We start from the raw sequence: 25,915 nt of genomic DNA, 5'->3' as shown, positions 1-25,915 counted from the left end.
TAATGTGTAAACAGCAAATAATCATTGATTGAGAGCACATTTACAAAATTCCCAAAGACGCATAAACATCCAACAGAATCGCAAAGCTTATAAACAAAGTTACACTAAGAATCAAGAATTTTTTGGCAGATCTTCATCTAAATACAATAAAAGGTTTACCTAATCAAATAAGTGATATCATCACATTCATCCTTTCGCAGGTCTCTGATGGCATTCATAGACACCTCTAGAATTAAAATGTTATACACAAAGATCATGAATCCTATGATAAGATGCTGCCTTTGGAAGATAAGAGGCTTGCACGAAAAGTACCCAGAAGAACCCAAGGCATTGCCTGCTATATTTTTCCTACAGTGACCAAGAAGAAGAGGGGATACCCTGTTTCTGAAACCATTCAGGCATGCGGAACCTATCATAAAGAACTGGCCTCACATCTTTTTCCTGAGAAAGGTGCTTGAGAAGTGGAAGGAGGACACCGAGAAGCTTTTCAACATAAACCAGATTTAGAAGTAAGTAAACAAACATCTAAGACAAACTGATATCATATAAGGATAACAGATTTATTTTAATGCAAATTGTGATGGTACCTGTGTATCATGTGGCTGCCCAGCAGAAAACGGAATGCATGGAATCCCATTTACCGGTTGCAACAGGAAACTGAAAGGATTGTTGTCGACAATAACAGTTCGGCATAAATCCTTAGATATGCAGGTGAGGTCTTTCACATGCTCCCGGTACTCCCTGTTTATGTCAGAAGTAAAATTTACCAGATGAAACAACAAAGTCTTCGATCAAACTTGACATGTAATCACCAAGAAGTTGATTGCTTACGCATCAAACATTAAGGAAGCTCAAATTTGCTCTAAGGCATCTAAGCTTGGCAAAAAGCATGTTGGCATCTAAGCTCAAATATGCTGCCTAAAAACACCCTTCATATTTCAGATAGAAAATGAAACGACATAATAATGATCTCCTAAATTTTATCAAGCAAAACTGAAAAGATCAAGTCACTAACATCAGCTCCAAAAAATGAACTCATGGAATTCTATATAGAACTCAAAAGGAATTTCCATTTCCATTTTGGAGATCTAAATTGCCTATAAATTTTATTTCATCTTACAACAAGATAAAATGGAAAAAAAGGGAATTTATGCATGTAAACTAAGAACCAGCTTTGGGTTCAAGACAGTCTAAAATAAAGACAGATTCTGGCCCTTATTCATGGATTAGTAGAAGAGCAGGCAGATAATAGGCAGTGAAATAGAAAGAACCAACTTCAGTATAATACAGAAGGCAAGAAATGTGTAACACAAAAGATGAAAAGGTTCCGTCATTTTCCATCTAGAAATCACAGAGAGAGTAGGCTGGAAGATTATAAAAGGAGAACACATAGGAAGCATACTTACGTGCTAACTGTAGAAGGCCTATAGAGTCGAAGACTAAACCGGTTTTCAGCATCAATTCTGTCAACAAGTGGTCTAGCATAGCCTGTGGGCAGCCATTAAAAGTCATGAGATAGTGGCGGGGAGAAACATAAGAAGAAAATTGGGTAGTAAGTTGAAAATGAAACAATGTGTTGATATCAGCAAACCTTCAAGGCCAGCAGTAAATAGTACAAGCTCAGCAAATTCACTTAGTTGATTTAGGAAATCTTGCAACCCTGGGCGCTCAAACACCGTAACATAATTGATCTTAGGCTTTCCTTCACATTCCTTCAAAGATCAAAGCATCCAAATGACAACAACCATCATTTAAAATAGAGAATCAAATAATTATTCATAACAAACCTTGTCCGAAGATACACATTCCAGCTCAAACCACTTTAATCCAGCATCCATTGCTTGATTACGAAGGGAAGGAGGCAGACTAGATGTCTCGTATGCACATACTAGAGTTTCATCCAAGTCAAGAACTACCTGCAGGAGCATGAACCAGACCTAGTTAGAACATCGACAATAATAATACACCACACAAACAACAATAATATCTATGATACGCTGTATTTATTTTTAATTTTCACTTTCACCTGTTTGACATCCTTACTTCTTAACAGAACTTAACCATTAATAAAATTGTAGACCTACACCTAACATATTTTTATATTAACCATCCGTGCATTTGATTCAATTCCCAAATTAGTTGATCTACCATATAATCAGACTCTTTATTTTCTTAAGTATCTAAGTTCGACATTTATGTAAACATATTCAAATGAGCATATATATATATATATATTAAATGCATAGCTGTATCTGGCACTCACCTCGAGTTCGGATAATATTGTTGAAACTTCAAATTTTCAACCCAATTGAATTGGCTCAAGTTAATTCCAGTGTTTATTTCAGTTTCATTAATTCCTGCATCTCTCAAAGTAATACTAATAACCCAAAAATTTAAATTGCTTAAATTCCCTATTTATTATTCATGTTTAAATTAAACTAAGTAGAACTATAAGTCTAAGTCAATAACAATGTTTTCATTTCCTTATGAAAATACGTAACAACTTCAAAGAAATTAAGTTCAACAAAGCTAACTATTTATCTTACATAATTGAAAACCCCTATTTTGGGGAAATTTTGAAGAAGAAAAATCATACCGTGAGTTTTTCGATGCGGTCTTCATCAGGTGAGTCCAAAACGGCAGCGATCTCGACCGTAGCGCGAGACTCGGTTCGAGTAGAGTCAGCAACAGGCAAGGGCTTAAAACGGTGCGTTGAAGTCGAAGTGATCGACGACGACGAAGAAGAAGAAAGCAAAGGATATTGACCGACGGCTCTGATGATTTGAGCAAAGATCTGATAGAAAAAAGCCAACCAGTTCAAAAGCGCTCTCCATACTTGTAACGACCGAGGTGAGTACACCTCGGCCTGAGTCAACTCGGCCATCGGAACTCGTACGGTTTACGCTAAAACCGATATAAAACCTTTCTTCTTCCTATTTGGTTAAAAGATTTTATGATCAGAGTGGTGGTGATTCGAGGATGTCGACGAGAGGGAAATGAAAAATGAAAGTGACGTTGATTCACGCGCCAGCATTAAGCGAGTGAGTGTCTAATTTGGGAGTGTTCCAAGGTTTTCTTTCTTTGGATTTATCACAATTAAATTTTGGGTTATAAGTTGTCGTTTTTTTTTATGTAATTTATGATTTATTTATTATATTAGTCCCTATACTTCTATAGAATTTGATTTTAGTCCATTACTTTAAAACTTACTTTTTCAATATAAAAAATCCTAGTCCAGTCATTTTATCGTCGGTAGTCTCAACTAAAATTTATTAACATGTTTAGTTTTCATCAATAATGTGACATGTCACATGAGGGCAACATAATCAACATGTCAAATTTAAAAATTTTAATGATTGGACTAAATTTTTAAATCAAAATAGTTAGAGGACTTAATTTTAACTTTTAAGTATAAAGATTAAATCACAAATTTTTATCAAAATATAGAAACTAACAACATATTTTAACTTTATATTTAGAAAGTTATTTTTATATTTAAATTTTTAATTCAATGGTCGAGGCTATTAATTTATTAGATAAACAACATAAACGGACACAAATTAATGATAGTTAATGAATGAGTGAAGAAAATATTAGAACCTCGTAACTATTATAACATTTAATAGTTAATGTAGAAAAATAAAACTTAACCATAGCTTAGCAACCATTTACATAATGTATTTCGTAATTTTTTTCTAATAACATGTATCTTGTCACGTATTTCAACTTGACATATTCTTAAAATTTTGCCAACTTAATATATCATATGTTAATCGAAAAATTTTAAGCACTTTCCATGTTAATAAATATGTCCAAGTTGACAAAATTTAACAATGATTGAATTTCAAATTTTACCGACGACTTATTTTTACCTAAGATTATGTTTCATTTGTAATACTTAATGAACAAATTTTTGACATAATGGCTTATTTGACCCTTCAAATTTATAAATAAATAAAGTCATTTTAGCCCTCCATTTAATTCTTCACATCTTTTATCCATTAAACTTGCATTGTTTGTCGGTTCATCCTAAAATGGATAGAAAAGTTAATGTATGTTAACTTTGCTAATATGGTATACACATGAATTGCCTCATTTATACCATGTCAACAATTAATTAATTTTTGTAAAGTTAAAATTTTAAATTTTTAAAATATATAATTATTAAAAAACACGTATTTTAAAATTTTAAAAAATTAATTAACTGTTAACGTACATGTGGGCTACCACGTTAATAAATTTAATAGACGTTAATTTTTCCATCCATTTTGGGTGATTTGACAAACAATATAAATTCAAAGGCTAAAAAATGCGAAAAATTACATGGTGGGTTAAATTTATTATTTTTGTAAAGTTGAAGGGCCAAATAAATCATTATGACATTGAAACGACAAACTCTTATGAGTTATGACAGTTATATCCTTGTATAATTATAAATATATTTAATATTTTTATAATTTATTTTATTCGAGTTAAGAGTAATATTCAGATAAACCTCTGTCGAATTCGGTTTAAATACTTATCAAAGAAGTCTACTACCAATTTTTTTCAACCAATTATTAATTTTGTACTTTTAATATTAAAGCATTTAATAATATGTGGGTGTATTCTATTAAAGGGAAATGAAGTGAGAGTGGATTACACGCGCTATAAGAGAAAGTGGTGGTGTAAAAGACATGGTAGAATAACATGGTGAAAGTGATCGGTCGGAAACTTCAAATGGATTTGGATGGAATCAGCCAATTAGAAGAGACAAGCTTTGGTTCTTTATGACACTGTTGCTTCTAATTATTACTGTCAGAGTAGGAATCTACTGTCTCTCTCCCTATTCAGCTTTCCCATGATCTCATTTCCCGCGTCATTTAGCAAGCTCAACTTCAAAAGAAAATTACAAAATAGTCCTGAACTATTTAAAAGTTTTCGTTTAAGTAATTAAGCTGTTAAAATTAATATTGTATAGCCTACTTCATTCGTACTGCTTGCACCATTTGAAAGTTCTTTTTTCTTTCTCTTCCACAATTCATTTTTTTCGTGAAATAATTTTGAACGTCACGAATCTGCGAACCAAAATCTAAACAATTTCCTTCTTTGATCTTTAAACATTGACAATCAGATCGACTTTGACCTAAGGTATATTCTTGTACTCGTCGGTGGATACTGTTCCATTGTACCGATTGTTGAATCGTCGCTTGGAGCTCACTAGTTGAACCTTTTTAATAAAAACTTAACACCCTAATGACTTCAATAAAAACTTTCAAATAGCTCAGTGACTTCAATGAAAACTTTTGAATATTTCAATGATCATTTTGTAACTTTTTAAAATCGAGTGACCAAAACGTAAACTTACTAATAGTTTTGCGATATTGGGTGCGGTTACCATTAAGTATGTTATCATGCATGCTAACTATAGATTTAGTCACTTATATAGTTATATACGGTTTAAATTACGGTTTGGTCACCAAATTTTAAAATGTTACGATACGGTTGCTAACATTATCAATTTGTTACATTTTAATTAATAAAATATTAATTACAATTAACGATATAATAAGTTGACGTAGCATGTTATATCATCATTTTTATGAAAATTTCAAGTCCAATTGCACAACTAATCCCTATACTTTTATTTTGAGAGAACTACTTTTTATTTTCTTTGGATTAAATGCACGTTTGATTCCTATATTTGACTCCTTTAAAGTTTGTACTCATGATTTAAAATTTCTAAAATATATAAAAGAGCATCGATCGTTATTCATTTTAACCATTTGTGTAGTTTGACAATTTTCCCATAATTTTTACTAGTATTTTCTAAATTTAGAAAATAAAATATTCATTAAAGGAGTATAATTGAATGTATATTACATAATACTGCTTCTTCTTTTTATCATCAATGAATAATTTTGACAAAGGAAAAAGATGAAATAATAGAAACGGGTGAAATGCTGGGTGGGATCAAATTGAGTTCAAGTTTAAATATATTATTCATATTTGAAGTCCAGATAAAATTAAAATAAAATCAGAATTAAATCGAAGCTGAATTTAAATTACATTATGTCGGGTTGACATTGGGGCAGGCAAAAAATCGTCCCGCCTCATTGGCATCTCTAGAAAAAGATTCAGACTATAGAGTGGTGTAATGAAATCGTTATTTGGCAAAAAGAAAAAAAAAAAACTATTTATGTTCCTATAACTTTTTATAGAAAGGGTTGTATGAAAACGTCATCCTTATCCCTTTCCAATGGGAGAATGACAAATCAGATTTTTTTCTCTTAATTTTTAGTGTTTTTAGTTGGATTTGATTTTTTTTTCAGGAGAAAAAAGCTGAAAATTAGGAGGAAAAAAATCAGATTTGTCATTCTCTCATTGAAATGGATAAGAATGACGTGTAATCGTAATAATGAAGTGCGTTCGATTGATTCAATATCGATGTACCTAGAAAAGAGAATTGAGGGTTGGAACGAATGTATAACAAGAATTCTTGGAATTCCTTGGGGATTCGTGATTGGTGCTGAGCTAACTATAGTGCAAAGTCGTCTCTCTTTGGTTAATAAGATCCAAAAGGTTTATCGATCTCAGGGGGTACAGGTCCATAATAGGCATATAGAAATTATTGTACATCAAATAACATCAAAAGTATTGGTTTTAGAAGATGGAATGTCTAATGTTTTTTTACCTGGGGAACTGATTGGATTATTGCGAGCGGAACGAATGAGGCGTGCTTTAGAAGAAGAGATTTGTTATCGAGCCGTTTTATTGGGAATAACGAGAGCATCTTTGAACACTCAAAGTTTTCAAGAAACTGCTCGAGTTTTAGCAAAAGCTGCTCTCCAGGGTCGTATCGATTGGTTGAAAGGCCTAAAAGAAAACGTTGTGCTTGGGGGTATGATACCTACCGGTACCGGATTCAAAGGATTAGTGCACCAGTCACGACAACATAACAACATTCTTTTGGAAACAAAAAAAAAAGAGATTTTTTTCAGGGGAGAAATGAGAGATATTTTCTTCCACCACCGAGAATTATTTGACTCTTACATTTCAAACAATTTACATGATACATCAGGCCGCTCTTTTATAAGTATAGAATTTAATGATTCTTAAGATAATTTGTTGTGGTCATTTGAGTTGTTAATTTGTTAATAGTAATAAAGAGAATAACAATTAGAAAGTAATGACTTGGCTCGTGGATAAACGACCAATCCCTGGTAGAAGAGAATGTTCCATTGGAACTATTATTTATTCCAGGGTGTCTTATCTCTCTCTTTTTTACTTAGAGAGAGAGAGAGAGGGGAAGAGCAAACAGAAATGGCAAGAAGATATTGGAACATAAATTTGGAAAAGATGTTGGAAGCAGAAGTTCATTTTGGTCATGGTACTAGGAAATGGAATCCTAGAATGGTGCCATATATCTCGAAAACGTAAGGGTATTCATATTACAAATCGACTAGAACCGCTCGTTTTTATCGAAGCTTGTGATTTGGTTTTGATGCGACAAGTAAGGAAAACAATTCTTAATTGTTGGTACCAAAAATAAAGCCGCTGATTCGGTGGCGCGGGCTGTAATAAGGGCTCGATGTCATTATGTTGACAAATTAGCCCACTACAAAAATGAGGCTTCACAAGTTCAGGGACTTGAGAACAGAACAAAAGACGGGGGGACTCAACCATCTTCTGAAAAGAAATGTAGCTATGTTGAAGAGACAATTATCTCGCTTGCAAACATATCTGGGCGGATTAAATATATGATGAGATTGCTTGATATTGTAATCATCGTTGATCAACAAGAAGAATATACGGCTCTACGAGAATGTATCACTTTGGTAATTCCAACAAATTGTTTAATCGATACAAATAGCGATTCTGATCTGACAGATATTTCGATTCGAACAAATGATGATGCTATAGCTTCAATTCGATTACTTCTTAACAAATTAGTAGTCACAATTTGTGAGGGTCGTTCTAGCTATATATGAAATCCTTGATTAATAATAAGATAAATAAATTATTTTTTGGAACTACATAGATCTATGGAATCGGTTACTATATCCTGAATCGCACAAAAGAGATAAAAAAGCTGTGAATATTGTGTGATTCGTTTAAATCGATGTCAAAAATATAGAATTTGAGTAGGCAAGAGAAGATTAAATCAAAATAATTCCTTTTTTTAAGTAAAGTTCTATTTACATTAGAGGGTAATATGAATGGTGTATCAAACGCACTAAACAGTTATACGATATCTCGGTGTGGAAGTAGGCCAACATTTCTATTGGCAAATAACAGGTTTCCAAGTCCATCCCCAAGTACTTATTACTTCTTGGGTTGTAATTGCTATCTTATTAGGTTCCGCCATTATCGCTGTTCGGAATCCACAAACCATTACAACTGCCGGTAAAATTTCTTCGAATATGTTCTTGAATTCATTTGAGACGTAAGCAAAACTCATATTGGACAAGAATATGGTCCATGGGTTCCCTTTATTGGAACTATGTCTCTATTTATTTTTGTTTCTAATTGGTCGGGTGCTTTGTTACCTTGGAAAATCATACAATTACCTCGTGGAGAGTTAGCCGCACCCACAAATGATATAAATACTACTGTTGCTTTAGCTTTACTCGCGTCAGTAGCATATTTCTATGCGGGTCTTTCAAAAAAAGGATTGGGGTATTTCAGTAGATACATTCAACCCACTCCAATTCTTTTACCTATTAACATTTTAGAGGATTTCACAAAACCCTTATCACTTACACTATGTTTGGTTGGGTGTATTGGCTTAGCCAATACACCCCTAATCGGTGGGCCCCACTTAATACCTCTTTATTCCGTCGTTTGGTTCAATCTTTATTCCGTCGTTTGGTTCAATGTGTTTCTAATACACGTGTAATACAATACAGATCTAATTGGTGAAAACCACCGATTTGTAATACAGCCCTTTTGAGAAGATTAGGTGCTGCATCGTTTACCCTCTCTGTTTTACCCTCCCGATTGGCTTCCCCATTCCGTCGCCTCTTCTTTCGTTCTACCTTCGTTCTACCTTCGCCTCCCGATTGGCTTCCCCATTCCTTCGCCTCTTCCTCTGTCTCTGAACCTTTTCTTTTCTTTTTCTTTACAACCAGTCACTCTTTCGATTTGCCTTCTCAACCAGTCGACCTTTTTCTTTTCTTTTTCTCTGTGTCACTCTTTCGATTGCTCTCAATTGGTGGGTTTCAGTGTTATCGCTCATTGAAAGGTAAAGGTTTCTAACTCTCTTTGCTCTCAATTATCCTGTAATTGTTCTAACTCTCTTCTTCTCTCATCTTGAGTTTTAATGGCTGTCTTGTTAGTGTCTTATTCATTGCACTTTCAGGGCCTGATCTCTGTTTCTTCTTTCTCAGTTGATGTGCAACTTTACATAAACAAGCCTGAGCCCCCATTGTTTTACCCTTTTTTCTTTCTATGTTAGGGCACAAGACATTGGCATGCAATCTGATGCAGAATTAATTTTCGCCTAAACTTCCTAGCATGTTTCAATCTGTGTTTGTCATTAACTGTGATTATGTAATTTGGAACTTAGGTTGAGCATCTCCATAAATGGCGTCTCCCCTTTGTTCTCTTTTCCTCTTGTTTTCTTTTCTGACCTTATAGTTAGCCACCTAAGTAAGATACTTCCATATTAAAATTTCATGTAAAAACGGTTGAGTTTATTCATGTTTTATTCTTTGTAGTCTCACTCTCTACATTAATTTGTGCAGTTGTTGGTTTACTCCATCTATTTTGACTGGTTAATGTTTCTTTGAATCTTCTAGCTGAGGTGATTAACTTAAAATTCCATATTTCAATCAGCTGTTCTTTTTCTCAACTTTTAGGTGTTAAAGGAATTTACTCTTCAAAAACAATTGAGGGTGCTACTCATTTTTTGCATCACTATTCAAGCTACTTGGGTGCAAGGTATGAATTATAGGTCTGATTTTATTAAATTTAATTAATTAAGTTTTAGACTTTTCGAAAATATATTAGCTGATGAATTAGAAGTTGTTGTTATTGTTTCTTTAGTACCTTCAGTTGTCCCTATACCTGTCATGTTCCATGGATTATTTACAAGTGGGATTCAAGCTCTTATTTTTGCAACTTTAGCTGCGACTTATATAGGCGAATCCATGGAGGGTCATCATTGACTAGTTTTTGTTTTTGAAATAGTCTAGCCCTTTTTTAGCTTAGCTTGGTCCAATCCAATGTATGCACAACTCAAGATAATCTACTTACTTAGGGACCATAAATATACAAATACGACGATCTAGAGTAATAACAAAATAGATTACGATATTAGAGAATTGTAATAAAAAAAAGGAAAGAGATCTAATTGAAAAGATCTTTTTCCTAAAATTCAGGGTTGGTCCATTTTTTTATTACTTATATTTATATCATATTTACCTTCAATCAATATTATCTTTATCTTAATATTGTTTTGTTTATTTAATTTCAATATTATGAGTCCTAATTAGAATAGGAATTCTTATGGTATCAATTTAGGGTCTGTGATTTTTAAAAGCTATTTTTTATATAGAATGATTCTCATTTCAATCGATTTCTTAATTCAATTTAATGATTGACCAAAATTTTTTTTCATAAATAATAAAATAAATTGCATGAACTTAGCTCAATCAAATATCGATATTGATGTTTTATTTGTATGCAATGATTTGGTCTAATGAATTCATCCATTTAGATTGTATCCATGTGAGATAATGCTAAATAAAAATAAAAGGAAGAGGCGAATTTACATTACAAAAATGATATAAAAATTATTAGGAAAAAAAAGGAGGGTAAAATTAGGTATATGGAATCTAATGGCTAAAAGATAGCTCTTATCTATCCTTTTAGGAATAATTCTAGAATCCAATTGACACTAAGACATGAATAGTTGGTTTACGTTATGTAAGAAACACATGTATATGAGATATTAAATATTGACTAGTTATATACGAGCTCAAAATATATCTAATCCAACCTACTACTGTGGATTTAGATAGGTATTCCAATAGAAGAATAGAAGTTCCTCTGTTTCGTCTTTGACTCTGAACTGAACGAATAAAGAGATAAAATAAATACAAAAACGAAGAATTCAAAGCAAAGAATGGGTTGGAAAAAAGAAAGGGAAGAACAAAATATGTGCGGATTCAAAAAAATCTAGCAGATGGGACCTAAAAAAAAGATGCCGAAATAGTTCTGACGATTCAATAATGTTCTCACTTCCGTTCGGAGTTCTTAGTTACTTCGGCAGGTTGAATCTTAGCCATGTAATAATATAATTAAGTCAAAATTCATTGGATGATTATATCATTAACCATTTCTTTATTTTGGTGTGAGGAACTTATCATGAATCTACTGATTTCTGTTGCTTCCGTTATTGCTTTCGAGTTGGCTGTCAGGCTTGCTTCTATTGGACCTGGAGTTGGTCAACGTACTCGCTTTCTTCCTTCCCCTTCTTAGTTCAAGAGAACCCCTTATTTCTTATTTATTATTTACTTATTTCTTATTTATTGTTAAAAGGAGTGTTGCAACAAATGAGGTATTTTGACATTGACATGAAACTTGCCCTAATTCTAATAAGAATTATTATTTATTGAGAATTTTCAATTGAAAAAAAAAACATTTCCAACTAACTAGATAAATAGAATATATTTTTGACTCCGTTTAGACATAGATAAATGAAAATTCATAATCATAATAATGAATAATTTAATAATTTAATAATCACTGTTTCATACAATCATTTCTCTAACTTTTTATATTTACTTTCTAAAAAAGTAGGTAGGACGACCGAGGGGTAAGGGTTTTGGCTCTCAAAATGGTGAAATGTTAGTTTAATCCCCCCAAAATTTATAAATTTGTATGACAATACAAAGTAAAATTTGGACTTAATCAATTTTTATTCGAACACGAGAATTTGACCAATAATTTAAACCTAATCCAATCAATTAGCTTGAAACTAAAATGATCTGAACAAGTAGTTCGAATAAAGTATTTTTTAAAATAATTTAATAAAATTACATATAGAACTTAAATTATTGTAATTTATAATTTACAAATTGTAATTATCATTTTTTATTTTCATAAAACATGAAATTTCAAGATATATCTTATAACATCTATATTAAATTGCAAATACAATAAACATTTAATGGAAAATTTTGTACTATCTCTTTATTCGCAAGCAAAATTAAGATAAACAATTAAAATACACTAAAAAAAGAAAACTATCACGGTTTAACACTCAAAATTAACTTAAACTTGAAAATGATTTAATTCAAAACAACTCAAAATGTTTGAAATTCGAATCGACCATATCCAAATTGACCCAACCTACTTAATTGACAGGTCTAGTAAAATTAAATTTTGATCCCAAAATTTATAATTTAATTTTGCCCCGGTGAAATTTTAATCCATTCTTCTATAAAGTATAAAGTTTGTAAGTTAATATAATGAATTTTAACATCTCCTAAATTGTAAATTAATTTTGGCCCACCCAAAAAAAAGAGTTTATGGGGGTCATTACCATAAGCAAGCAATTCTCGTCTTGAACTCACGATGTTGGTTGTGAATAAGCAACCATGACCATACAAGCAAGTAATGTTAGGGTGGGTTTGGATGGGCGATTGGGTGCGGTGCGGTGTGTTTAGTTTACTTTTTGTCTCACGCTACAGTATCTAATCTCACCGCCACCGTTGTTCTTACACTAACCGCAAGTAAACGTACCGCCCATCCAAACTCACCCTTAGACTTGAATTCACGATCTAGGTTGTGAATGAACACCCGTAACCAATAAACTAAATATGTAGTATTGATTCGGTTGAGTATTGATTCGGAGAGAAGTATTAAATTAATTAACTCACGAATTGATGCAGCTCGATTGAACCAAGTTAAAAAAATCAATTGAACAGATATTTTATTTTTACATTTTTTAGTAATTTATTTAATCAAACACTACGAATTAATAATCTGATCAGTTGGTCCACTAATTTAATTTTAAAACCTTTTTTTTAAAGAAAAAGACAAAATATTAATCAAACTTGTCTACTTTATTTTTGTTGGTCAAATTTGAACCACTAATTTGCAATACGATCTTTTTTCGTTAAGCTAGAGACAAATGTGAAGAGACTTTGAATTTGCAATCATTGGCTGACAAAAACAAAAAAAGGTCAAAATATGTCACAAGTACCTGCACTTTAGAATTTAGTTCATATACTTTAATTTTTAGAAATTTAATCCTTTTACTTATTAGATTTCAAATTGATGTGACATTTTGAAATAAAAAAATTGTAATAAACCTAAATTTAATAAAAAAAATTTAACTGTTAGATTTTTAGAACTAAAATCTGAAAAGTAAAAGGACTAAGGGTGAGTTTGGATAGGCGGTGCGTTTACTTGCGGTTAGCGTAAAAACAACGGTGGCGGTGAGATTAGATACTGTAGCAACACTGTAGCATGAGACAAAAAGCAAACTAAACACACCCCAATCGCCCATCCAAACCCACTCTAAATTATTGAGAATTAAAGTATAGAGACTAAATTCTAAATCTTCAAAAGGCATAATTTGACCAAAACAAAATTGTGTCCGAATTTCTTTGTCCACAAAGGCATGGGGAGGCAGTTTCACATGTCCATCTGAAAAAGAACTGAAAACTTACACATGCATCCACAGATCCATAGGTGCTGTATTTTTTTTTTGTTAACAACTTTCCACGTGTTGAAATAAAATCTACTACATGGTAAAATTCGAATTGTTCAATAGATTTTGAATTAATCCGTCCTAAATGAAGTAGATTTTTTTTTTTGAAACAATAAGTTTGGCCCGTATGAAGCAATTTTGGTAATTTCTTACTTCACCCCGCCTTACTTCACTTTACAAAATTACTATTTTATTTTTGTATATATTTAACTATTAAAAGGATAAAAATGTAATAACATATTATACAAAAATCTATATGTTTTATGTTTTTTTTTGAAGAATTATGTTTAAATATTTAATTGATTTTTAAAAAATTAAAAATATTAAAGATAAGTAGCAAAAATTAAATTGGGATGGAACTGGGTAGGGTAGGGATGCATGCATGCAACATTCAAGAAAGCGATAGTACTTTTCAAGATTATACACCTATAATGAGCGAGGCGGGTGATGGAGCAAAACTTTGTCAACTATGGAATAATGATGGGTTTAGCAATATTTGCTCTTGTCCCATTCCATTACCATCATAGCTTGGAATAGATCAACATTTACACAAATGTTACGGGATAAATTTGTTAAATTAGAACTAAATTGAAGAAATATGTAAATTTTGAGGGCTAAATTTATTATTATACCAATCAAAATCATGTACAATTGATTGAAAACATTAACGTTTTGATTACTTGTCTTTAGTTGCTCATTTTGAAATTGATAATGATTAAATTTCTCTAATTTTGAAATTGGTTACTTGTCTTATTTTTATTTTACTTTAAAAAACATTATTTTATTTTTTATTTAATAAAGTATTCTCATTAGCATTAAATACAATTTAGTTTAAAAATTTTAAAAATATTTTTAATTTAATATTAAAATCAAGGGCTTTCATGACTAAAAATCATAGGTTGGTATGGCAACTTATTTAACTATAAAAGAAAAATAGTACAAGGGCTTGTTTAAACAAAGTGTAGTAGTTTAAGGGGTTTTTTAGTATATTAACAAAAAAAATCTCTCTAGAAAATATTTGGGTAAACCACATTAGTAGTCACCCAACTATTTATAAATTTATTTTTTGGTCACCCAACTAATTAAATTTTGTCTTTTTGGTCATCAACTAACTAACGTACAAATGAAAATACTAAAAAATCTAAGATAGTTGGGTGACCCAAAAAGAAATTCACTAATAGTCGAGTGATCATTTTTGTAACTTTTTATAGTTGGATGACCAAAAAAGAAATTTACTAACAGTTGGGTGACTAATACTATAGTTTACCCAAAACATTTTTTCATAGGCCCTATTTTATTTTATTTTGGGCCTAAACCAAACAAGGCCCAATTAATTACCATTAAAAAATCCGCTAAGCCTAAAAAAACCAAATCCGACAAATCTTATTGCCCTTTTTCATCTTTTTTTCTCTCATCTCGTGTCTTTTCTGAGTTCCGTACACTCAGCTTCAAAATTACTCTTTTATTTTTCATGTAATAAAATAAAAATAAAAATAAAAATAAAAATAAAAATAAAAATAAAAATAAAAATAAAAATAAAAAAGAAAAAGAAAATCCGTTTCTGGGAATAACCGACCGATCCGTTTCCAAAAATAAGACAGTCTTCTCTTTTTCATTTTTTTTTCTTTTTATTTACGCACATAAAAAAATATTATAAATTATAATACAATCTTTATTTTGGAGAAAAAGAAAAAAAAGTATGGCTTCTTCTAGTCCTCGCACTGTGGAAGAGATCTTCAAAGACTATAGCGCTCGACGCTCCGGTCTTGTTCGTGCTCTCACTTACGGTGATTTTCTCTTTCTGTAAACCCTAACTTCATTCATCCATTTAAATTTTTTTATTAATTTTTTTGTTATGCTTTCGTTTGGTTTTGATTCAGATGTAGATGATTTCTACTCGCAATGCGATCCAGGTAAGCTTCTTCTTTTCTTTTTCGTTTTTGTTTGTTTTTATTTGAGGAATATAGAGATAAGAATTCTGGTTTGCCTGTGGGAGTGAACTGAGGTTGATAGAATCGATCTGATTCAATTTTGAATCGCGGAGTTCCTTTTGCCTCTGCATGCGATTTTCCGCGATTGTTTCAAGTTTCTGACCTCCGTCGGTCATTGGATTTCAATCTTTATCGTGAGTTTCTTTTTAGGTAAAATTTAAAATGAGTTTTTTTTTTTTTTGTTAAAGTGTAGGAAGTTGATTGGAAATTATAGAGGAAATTTTTATCGAAGTTACTTTTATCTTCTTGTTTTAGGTCATTTTTATGCCAGTTGTTTGATTTAGATGCGGAATTGTTTTCTTTTTGTCTTTTTGACTGTTAGAATTTTGGTCTGAGTCTTGAGAAGGGATAGAAAATTTATTCATATGCAGTAAGCAATACATTTTTGGTTTCTGTTTCATTTTCCCCTACCTTTTTTCTTTTAGATGCTAAATTTGGTTGAGCACTGTCCAAGTTGTGTTTCATTGTAGGTTGTAGTATTTGTGGTTTTGAATGTGGATATAATTTTGTTCTTGAAGTATTTTGATTTGTTGCTGCTTAGATAAGGAGAATTTGTGTCTGTATGGACACCCAAATGAGGCTTGGGAGGTAGCTTTACCAGCAGAGGAAGTTCCACCTGAGCTCCCTGAGCCAGCCTTGGGTATCAATTTTGCTAGAGATGGGATGAACCGGAAAGACTGGCTTTCACTGGTTGCTGTGCATAGTGATTGTTGGTTGCTTTCCGTGTCTTTCTACTTTGGAGCTCGGCTTAATCGCAATGAAAGGTACATTGTTCTGGCATCTACCTTTTCCCTACTAGAATTGAAATATTTCATTTGCACTGATATTGTGTTTATGATCTGAGTTTTCTTCTGTTGCTAGTTGGTGCTAAACAATTATTTATCTTAGTCATAGTGGTATATGAATGCCTATGATTTGACATAACATGAAGCTGTGTTGGGCTGAAATTGGGAAAAATAAGCATCAGAATTCTGGTGATGTTGGAATACTTTCATCTATATTGGCCACTCTTAGAAGTAATGTCCCTTATTGAGTAGAATTTATTCTATCAAGGTCATAGTTTTGTTATATTTTCTTCTGGTTTTGTCTTGAGCTAGACCAATGAATGTGAGACTGCTAGAATGATGAGGCATATGTTACATATGCTTTCTTTTGTCCTCTTACCTGCTTTGCGGACATTTTATATTTTAGTTTTTAAACTGCTGGCAGTTGTTTCCATGCTGTTTTTGTGATATTTTGAGTGTCTGAAACCGTGATACTCTATAGTCACATGAAGCCATGAATAGTCTTTAGGTGGTTTATTTTCACTGAACTTTAGCTTGTTGAAGATACAGGGTGGTTACAGTGTGCTGTTAGGATTGAGGGAGTGTGCAATGTTGATTTGAAATTGAAGCGAGAGTGAAACAATCTAGAAGGAATTTCATTGGGTGGGGATCAGTGAGTGGATGGCCAAGTGCTTGGAGCTGAGAGGTTTATGGCCATTTAAGGAACTTCACCGCAAGCATTTAATTGTCAGCACCAATAGAACTCCTAATTGCACTTTGAGTGCACTACAAAGTAATATTTATATCAGACTAGGAATCCTTTTTTCACATTGTGGGTTTTGGCTTCCGATGCATTGCATGCAATCTCTGTGGATTCTCTGTCTAGCCACCGAGATACTAACCTAGATTTTCAAAATCCACCACCAATGCAGTGCTAAAGACTTTATCTCGTTTATCTAGCGTCATCCACTCTGTTTATGGATAGTTAGATGGGAATCTAGAGGTTTAATACCTTCTGTCCTCTATCTTAGTAACCCTTTAGGTGGAGACCAACATCTCCTTATTTAATGCTTTTATTCTCAATCTTGGGAGGCTACTTTGAAGGTCCTTCCAAAATAATCTGAGAATGATCCCCTGTTTAAATAATTGCCATAACTCTTAATTTAATTGAACTAAGATGCTTTGCACCTAATATTGATGTCATTTGAACATTCATTTAACCTTTCTTGGAGTTTGTGGCAGGATAGGCTTTCTAAGCTTATACTTGGGTAAGATGTGAGTATGTTTTTCTGCCTTTCTTGATTTTTTCCCGAGCTGGTTTTGTCAATTAAGTTCCTGATTGTAGGCATTACTCTTGTTCTTGGATACCTAATATAGTGCTCCAATGATAAAAGAAAAAAAGGGATTCTTTTTTTTGTTCATAAGAGAAATCGTTTCCTTAACTGCAACCTGAACTCATCAAAGACCTCTTTTAGCATTCTTTCTCCTTCTCTGCCCTCTTTTTTTGTCTCAATTTTAGAATCCAAGACAACAGCTTAATGAAAGCCACTAGCTTACAAACTAAAGGTTGTTATGTTGCCCCAAAAATTGTGTTGCGAATCCCCCTCCCAACCTTTCCCTCATAAATTTTCATTAATATCTCAAATCAGCTCATCCTAGTTTGTATTAGGTCAATTTGTTGTTTATTTGGGTAAAATTGTATTTTGCTGTTTCATCAATATAACATTAGGTCTGGCAAAATAGGATGTTGATCAAAGAGACTTGTAAGAACTCTTTCTATCATAGATGCTTTATATATTGTACTAAATGATAATATATATATACATATGCGCTAAAGTAGATAGAGGTCAGGTTGAGCCAGCACTTTGGATCTTTGAAGCTAGCTATGTACTTGAGAATTTCCACTTTCACCATTTAGGCCTTAAATTGGTAACTCCTTTGTTCTACATGTGCTGGACAACCTTGACATGCATGCATATTTTAACAAGCATGCATGTTTTTACCTAGAAGGTTACCTTCTCGGGCATGTGTTTCTGGTTGTAGACTAGAAGTTGGTGTGCCCTTTTTTTTTTCTTTTGGTATGACCAAGGTGTTCTTCATGTCCGTTTTACGGTCCATGAAGACTAATCCTTTCAGGGTTCATGGATGCTCCTCCCGGCAATGGCGTCTCCTGGGTTTAAACATGAGTTTTTTCCTTTGGAGTGCAATGTGCCTTACTACTACACCCAAACCTTGTAGGTGAAGTTGATGTGCCTTTGTATTGATATTTTATTCAGTTTTCGTTTTAGAAAAGGTGTCATGTAGGTAAGATCACAAATCAAAATGGACCCAGCCCAGCTATCAGGTTGTTGGTTCCTGTGATGTCAACCTTCTGCTCTCTCTCTCTCTCTCTCTCTCTCTCTCTCTCCCTCTCTCTCTCTCTCTCTCCTCTATTTATATATATATATATTTATGTATTCAGGAAGTTCTTTGTGACAGAGAGTTTGTGCCTTTTACTCAACAGGAAGCGCTTATTTAGCATGATAAACGATCTTCCAACTGTCTTTGAAGTTGTAACTGGAAGGAAGCCCATAAAAGACAAGCCCACAGTAGAAAGTGGAAGCAAATCGCGAAACAGCACGAAGGTAAATTTGCGATGTCCCCTCCATTCACGAGAATAATGAATGCAATTGAAACTGTTAAATGTGAGCGTCATAACATCATTGCTCTTTCACTTGTTTTTGTATTTATAATTTTACCTTTTGCCTCTCAGAGATCAATTGATGGACAGCCAAGAAGCAATCCTAAGTTAGTTGATGAAAATTATGAGGAGGATGAAGAAGAGCAGGGCGATACCTTTTGCGGGATTTGTGGTGGAGGATACAATTCTGATGAGTTTTGGATCGGTTGCGACAACTGTGAACGGTGGTACCATGGAAAGTGCGTGAAGATAACACCAGCCAAGGCCGAATTGATTAAGTTCTACAAGTGTCCATTATGCACAAAAAAGGCGAGACAGTAGCCAGCCGATGGAGGGAAGGACGACTAACCTGATCGGTTTTTATTCACAGATGATGTTTTAAAGCAGCAGCTACAATGAATGCAAATTCTTTCTTTTTCTTTTTTTTACTGAAAAAATCCTTCCTTAAATTGCAAAACCAAACTACTTTGGTACTTTAGGTTCATGAATGAGATGCAGTGGCATAAAATGCATAGGATTGGTGTAGATTAAAACTGTCCTTTTTTAAAATTTTTACTTACATTATCGTGTCGAGAAGCAGAGAATGCAGTCTTCCAGTTTCCGAATGTTCGGAATCTGGTTTGATACTTAGCTGCTCTTCACTCCTAATGGCTGTTCTGGTGGCCGATGGATTTACTTTTTATGTGCTTATTATTAATTCACATCATGTTCATCAGTTTTCATATGATATCTAGATTTTTTTCCCTAACTTAAAATAGAGTTGTTCAATTGGACTACTTGCTACGATCAAAAGGTTCCTCTGATATTTAGACCAAAATCTTTAAATAGCATTTTTTTAATGTTGTCTAAAGTTTTTTTTTGTTTTAATATTCAAATATTTTGTTCATTTTAAATAACAGGATTAAAATTTTCACTTCTTTTATGATTTTTTTAATAAAGAAAAGGCTGTTTTTGTTTTTGGTAATTTATGAGGTTTAGGGTCCGAATTTTGTATGCAAACCCATTTCTTATTCTTTAATATAGACTTTATTTTAGGCCTGTTTATTTATCATTTTTTTTAAGTACAATTATTGCCAGGGTATACCAAAGATCATCCATGAAAAATTATATGTGAAACCCATGTCTCAAAACTGGGTATACCAACTACAGAAAGATTACCGGAAAAAAAATACCCTACCAAAAAGATTGCTTCATCTACTTATCATGGCTAAGTTAGTGAACCATGCTCCTATTTTTAGTTATTTTTCATGTATATAAATATGAGTACTTACTCCAACTTCAATGTATCACTTTTCGGTTCAATTCTATCACTTTGTTGTTGTTTTTTCTTTACTTATATTAATTGTGATATTACTCTTGTTTATTATGAAATTCAAGTGAGTCATTAAATTTGATCAAAGAGTTGTTTTACGATGTGCGTGTTAAATTTTGATGCTTGAATATGCTCCTTACTATAAAGATGTGCTAGGTTACTGGAGCCAATGAGATAAGATTATCAAATAATTGTATTTTCTGACGAGGAATGGAGAATATAACTATTCTTTGCAAATTTTTGAAAGTCTTTTATGATGTTACTTGTGTTTTTTCTGATTCTAATTATCTAACGATTGCTCTTTATTTTAGAGGGGTTTGGAAGGTTCACATCGTCTTGCTTGATGTAGTTAAATGACCTCATTCTTTTTTAACTCTAATAGTTAAGCAAATGCAAGAGAAATTTAATAAATATTAGGCTAAGTATTATTTGATATTGTCATGTGCTACAATTCTAGACCCTCGTTACAAGTTAAATTATGTGAAATATTGATTTACTACAATTTATGATACTCATGCTTCGGACTTTTTGCAAACCATTCTTAGTAATTTTAAACTCTTATTTGATGAGCATGTTAAGAACTCCAAATTCACAGCTTCCTCTTTGTCCAGGAGTTCTAATATTTCGGATAATGATCCTATAGATTCTAGTTTGCATCAATTCAATGTTAATAGGGCTGATTTGGAGGAGATTATAATAAGAGTGATGATTATAAACGATATTTAAGTGAATCTAGTACTGAGAGTGAAAAGTCACAGTTGGACATTTACTTGGAAGAACCATAGCTTGAGTTGAATAGCCAAACAAATGTATTGGATTATTAGAGCAAAAGTTCAATTCGATATTATGAGCTATTATTATTGGCTCGTGATCTTTTGACAATTCCGATATCGATTGTAGCTTTTGAGTCAACTTTTAGCATGGGGAAGAAAGTTATCACACCTTTGAGGAATTCACTTAAACAAAAAAACGGTTCAAGCCGTTGTTTGCTTTGATGACTAGATGTGCAAACTAAAAGATTTTCAACAAGTAATTATTATTCTCGTTTTATTGTTATAATTTTATAACATTTTATCAATTCAATTATCTAACTATTGATTCTCATTTAACTTACAATTTATAGCTTGTTATAAAATCAAATATGTTAATTGGTTGATATATAGATATTTTGGTTGGTTGATTACATTTTGCAAGTTATTTTTGGTGGTGTTTTGGGTACTGCTTTCTGTTGTTCCACTTTCGCTTTTAATATTGTTTAGATATGGTAGAACATTTATTTTATTGTTAATTTTATTATTATTTTAATTGTAACTATTTTAGTACAATTTTTAAAATATATTTTAATTTGTTTTTGTTTGCTTATATGTAGACTTTTCATCTATACTTAAATACTATGACAACTATATGAAATTTTATTAACCATAGTCTCTTTATGGTCTGAATCTTTATTATATGTGTTTGCAAGACTAACTCTAATTGTGCTCATATTTTGTAAAGATTTGTTATATAAACTTTTAAGTTTATTTTTGTCACTCAACCATGAAAAGTTACAGAAGAATCACTCAACTATATAATTTTCTCTGTTTTGGTTATCAACGGAGTAATGATGTCAACTTTTAAAATTGACATAATAGCAACTTTAATCCTCAATGTTTACACATTGTGTAATTTGGTCCTTTTTGCAGTTTTGCTTTTCTTTGTGACCCTTTCACTTAAAAAGCTAAATAAATAAATAAATTTATCACTAAATTTGATTGAAAATATATATAAAAATAAAAACACCTAAAACCCAAGATTATAATTTTCATCTTTTCTCATTCTTTTAAAATGAACCCTCAATGTCACAAAAAATATTGCAAAAAAGAGAGAGACCAAATTATACAATGTATAATGTTGAGGGTTAATTTTTTAGAATAAAACTAAATTGATATAATTTATAAATTTGAAGTGTTAAAGTTGCTATGAAGCTAATTCTAAAAACTACCACCATAAACAACTAGTGATTGAAAAGATAAAATTGAATAGTTAAATGACCAAAAAGAAATTTATTAATAGTTAGATCACTATTAGTTGAATTTACCCTTTAATTTTAATAATGTATTTTATACCTATTGTTTTCATGAGAGAGAGAAAAGGAAATGAGCGTTGAAACAGTGGAAAGTGGAAGGCTGAGTCAGTGCAGGGGCATATCTTGTCTGTCTGTCTGTCACCCACCAAAATGGAAGTGAAACGCGTAAAAGGGTGGCTTACAACTTGGAATCTCTCATTTCTTTGTGTCATCCTCAATTTCATTTCATTTTTTATTTGTAAATAAGCAAAAAAGCAATACAAAGGGGACCCCTTTAGCCCTTTCCCTTTGAAAATTTGAGCTTTTTTTTTGGTCTTGGAGTTTGACCATAACAGAAAGAGAAGGGAAGATAACTCACACTTTCCTCTCTTCTTCCTCAAAAATCAACACTAACCCATTCTTTAAAAGCCTCTCTACTTTGCTCTTCTTTTCTCCCTCAAAGCTTTTCTTCATATCGAATCCATCTCAAAGACTGCTTTTAGGTAATAAAAAGACTTCGACTTTGGCTTTGGTTCTGATTTTATGTATGTTTTGATATAATCCTTTTTATGAATTCATGAGTTTTAGCTTGTTCGGTTTTTTTTAGTCAAAAGTAGTGAATTTTACAGTAAAGGGAATTGTATGATTGAATTTTTATGGTATTTGGAATTTTGGAGTTGGGGTTGTTTTGCTTTCAGTCCTTTGGTCTAAGCACGAGTGTTTTGTTCTTGATTTTTGCTTATGGAATGAGACACTGAACTCTTGTTGTTGTAATAACTATGTAGGTTTGTTGGGGAATGTGCTGTGGTTCAAAATCTGAACTTGTTCCTTCAAATTTCACCATGGAAGGTGAGCTACAAGAGCATAAAATTGGTGCTCTATGTAAATGTTCGCTTTTGCTTGAATTGGCTGCTTCTAATGATCTAGTGGCCTTCAAAAATGAAGTAGAAGAGAAAGGTTTGGATCTTGGCGAAGCAAGTTTGTGGTATGGTAGAAGAATTTGGTCTAGAAAGATGGGATTTGAAGAAAGGACGCCTTTGATAATTGCTGCCATGTTCGGTAGTGTGGATGTTTTGAAATACATCATTGGAAGCGGCAAGATCGATGTGAATGACGCTTGTGGTACCGATGGAGTTACTGCTTTGCATTGTGCTGTTGCTGGTGGTTCGGATTCTTCGGTTGAGATTGTCAAGTTGTTGCTTGATGCATCTGCTGATGCTAATCGTGTTGATGCTAATGGGAGCAAGCCAATCGATCTGGTTCTGCCGGCTTTAAAATCCTTGAGTAGTTCCAAAAGAAAGGTGATCGAGTTGTTGCTGAAAGGTGTTAGTGGCTGTGTTCTTAACGAGAAGGCTGAATCTGAAAAGACGGTGTTGCCTCAGATGTTTAAAGAAGGGTCTGAGAAGAAAGAGTATCCTATTGATGTATCGTTGCCTGATATCAACAATGGTATCTATGGAACTGATGATTTCAGGATGTATACCTTTAAGGTGAAGCCTTGCTCAAGGGCATACTCCCATGATTGGACCGAGTGTCCTTTTGTTCATCCCGGTGAGAATGCGAGGAGGAGGGACCCAAGGAAGTACCCTTATAGCTGTGTGCCATGCCTGGAGTTTCGGAAGGGTGCATGTCCTAAGGGTGATGCTTGTGATTATGCACATGGTATTTTCGAATCTTGGTTGCATCCTTCTCAGTATCGAACAAGGCTTTGCAAAGATGAAATTGCCTGCGCACGTAAAGTCTGTTTCTTTGCTCATAAACTCGAAGAATTGCGTCCCGTGAATGCTTCCACTGGATCAGCTATGCCTTCACCGAGGTCTGCTGTTATCAATGCAGCGGATATGGCTAATTTGAGCCCTCTAGCACTTGGTTCATCTGCCTTGCCATTGCCTACCACTTCAACGCCGCCCATGTCTCCTTTGGCTGTTGCTTCCTCTCCAAAGTCTGGAGGCTTGTGGCACAAGCAAGTTAACCTCACCCCACCTACGTTGCAGCTACCGGGTAGCCGCTTGAAGACGGCTTTTAATGCCAGAGATTTTGATTTGGAAATGCAACTACTTGCGCTCGAGAATCATGCTAGCCAATTGCAGCAGCAACAATTGATGGATGAGATATCTAGTCTCTCCTCTCCATCTTGTTGGACTAAGGAATACAATAGGCTTGAAGATTTAAAGCCTACCAAACTCGATGATGCTTTTGGATCTCTCGATCCATCTCTGCTATCTCCGTTGAAGGGACTGTCAATAGAATCCGTAACACAAACTCAATCACAATCTCGCCAAAACATGAACCAACTCCGTGCAAGCTACCCAATGAACCTTTCATCATCTCCGGTGAGGAAGCCCTCAGTCTTTGGTTTTGACTCATCTGCTGCTGTAGCTGCAGCAGTAATGAATTCCAGGTCTTCGGGATTTGCAAAACGGAGCCAGAGTTTTATAGACCGTGGAGCAATGATCGGTCGTGCTGGACTTACTACATCTGCTAACTCAAAAACTATGATGTCTTCAAATATTTCTGATTGGAGCTCCCCTGATGGGAAACTGGATTGGGGTATTCAAGGAGATGAGCTGAACAAGCTTAGAAAGTCTGTTTCTTTCGGGTTTCGAAACAACAATCCCACCACTACAGCAACAACGAACATGATGCCAACCGATGCTGATGAGCCAGATGTATCTTGGGTTCATTCCCTTGTGAAGGATGCTGCACCTACGGAAGCTCGATTGCATCAACAACAGCGATACAGTCTCGGTAAAGGTGTTCGAGAAACACTTCCACCATGGATGGAGCAAATGTACATAGAGCAGGAGCAGATGGTGGCATAAGAAAAAGATCCCTTTGCTCATTGCCTTATTCTAACTTATATTATTTCATATTGTATCAATCAAGAAGTAAACCTATATGAGCAGGAAGAATTAAGTGACTGCTCACATTAGAGAATTAGGAGAAAGATGGGATAAGCAACATGGAAATTTATTGATTATTTCATATTTTCTTTAAATAGGAGGGATAAATTCTCTATGTTTTTAACGAGGAATGTGTTCTTATGTATATTTAATACAATTGAAGAAGTCTATTTAACTTAATTTATTTATCTTCGGTAAAGCGAAACGATTCAAGAAGGTTCACAAAATATTCTCCTCTAAAGCAACTGATAAGTCATTAAAAAACTCTCTTGAATAAATCTGATAATTATCTTTAAAAAATAGTACTGTAACCATACAGAGATAATAAGATTTTCATGCTTATCGAACCATTTCAAGGAATTCGATTGGGAGACTAAAATCTTTAGTCGACCTATGCTACTATTTTGTCAACATGTCATATTTAAATAGGCCAAATTTGTTATAACGGTACATGGAATGAGTAGCAACAACTTCCCTAAAAATCTCCCCATTGGCACTTTGACAAAACAAAATGAC

General features: G+C 33.2%; 4 protein-coding genes across 4 annotated transcripts; 3 read left to right on the top strand and 1 right to left on the bottom strand.

Moving 5' to 3' along the window:
- On the bottom strand, nucleotides 1-3,017 carry LOC105783851 (uncharacterized). The gene is made up of 6 exons (XM_012609534.2): nucleotides 2,597-3,017; nucleotides 1,788-1,916; nucleotides 1,592-1,712; nucleotides 1,407-1,488; nucleotides 588-741; nucleotides 1-483 (listed from the first exon to the last, which is right to left on the bottom strand). Exons 1-6 carry the CDS (start codon nucleotides 2,882-2,884, stop codon nucleotides 349-351), a joined length of 909 nt encoding a protein of 302 aa, XP_012464988.1. The 5' UTR covers nucleotides 2,885-3,017; the 3' UTR covers nucleotides 1-348.
- Nucleotides 3,018-6,378: 3,361 nt separating this feature from the next.
- Nucleotides 6,379-7,098, top strand: LOC128036017 (DNA-directed RNA polymerase subunit beta''-like). Its single transcript, XM_052626498.1, has one exon. It carries the CDS (start codon nucleotides 6,379-6,381, stop codon nucleotides 7,096-7,098), a length of 720 nt encoding a protein of 239 aa, XP_052482458.1.
- An 8,012-nt stretch (nucleotides 7,099-15,110) lies between these two features.
- Nucleotides 15,111-19,864, top strand: LOC105782433 (PHD finger protein ALFIN-LIKE 2). Its single transcript, XM_012607168.2, has 5 exons — nucleotides 15,111-15,489; nucleotides 15,583-15,615; nucleotides 16,235-16,457; nucleotides 18,961-19,081; nucleotides 19,210-19,864. Exons 1-5 carry the CDS (start codon nucleotides 15,402-15,404, stop codon nucleotides 19,456-19,458), a joined length of 714 nt encoding a protein of 237 aa, XP_012462622.1. The 5' UTR covers nucleotides 15,111-15,401; the 3' UTR covers nucleotides 19,459-19,864.
- A 2,968-nt stretch (nucleotides 19,865-22,832) lies between these two features.
- On the top strand, nucleotides 22,833-25,579 carry LOC105782432 (zinc finger CCCH domain-containing protein 29). The gene is made up of 2 exons (XM_012607166.2): nucleotides 22,833-22,999; nucleotides 23,282-25,579. The coding sequence occupies exon 2, from the start codon at nucleotides 23,294-23,296 to the stop codon at nucleotides 25,316-25,318; it is 2,025 nt and encodes a 674-aa protein (XP_012462620.1). The 5' UTR covers nucleotides 22,833-22,999; nucleotides 23,282-23,293; the 3' UTR covers nucleotides 25,319-25,579.
- The last annotated feature ends 336 nt before the right edge of the window (nucleotides 25,580-25,915 follow it).

Source organism: Gossypium raimondii, chromosome 13, assembly GCF_025698545.1.
Source record: "Gossypium raimondii isolate GPD5lz chromosome 13, ASM2569854v1, whole genome shotgun sequence".
NCBI classification, from domain to species: Eukaryota; Viridiplantae; Streptophyta; class Magnoliopsida; order Malvales; family Malvaceae; genus Gossypium; species Gossypium raimondii.
The sequence above is the reverse complement of the archived record's forward strand: the minus strand, read 5'-3'. Positions and strand labels throughout refer to the sequence as shown.

Coding starts and splice junctions, on each gene's coding strand:
- LOC105783851 (XM_012609534.2), bottom strand. CDS start 2,884: ATGGCCGAGTTGACTCAGGCCGAGGTGTACTCACCTCGGTCGTTACAA. Junction 1,917..2,596: donor ACCGCATCGAAAAACTCACG/GTATGATTTTTC, acceptor ATGCTCCTGCAG/GTAGTTCTTGACTTGGATGA. Junction 742..1,406: donor AGGCCTTCTACAGTTAGCAC/GTAAGTATGCTT, acceptor TGACATAAACAG/GGAGTACCGGGAGCATGTGA.
- LOC128036017 (XM_052626498.1), top strand. CDS start 6,379: ATGACGTGTAATCGTAATAATGAAGTGCGTTCGATTGATTCAATATCG.
- LOC105782433 (XM_012607168.2), top strand. CDS start 15,402: ATGGCTTCTTCTAGTCCTCGCACTGTGGAAGAGATCTTCAAAGACTAT. Junction 15,616..16,234: donor CTACTCGCAATGCGATCCAG/GTAAGCTTCTTC, acceptor GTTGCTGCTTAG/ATAAGGAGAATTTGTGTCTG. Junction 16,458..18,960: donor CGGCTTAATCGCAATGAAAG/GTACATTGTTCT, acceptor TTTACTCAACAG/GAAGCGCTTATTTAGCATGA.
- LOC105782432 (XM_012607166.2), top strand. CDS start 23,294: ATGTGCTGTGGTTCAAAATCTGAACTTGTTCCTTCAAATTTCACCATG.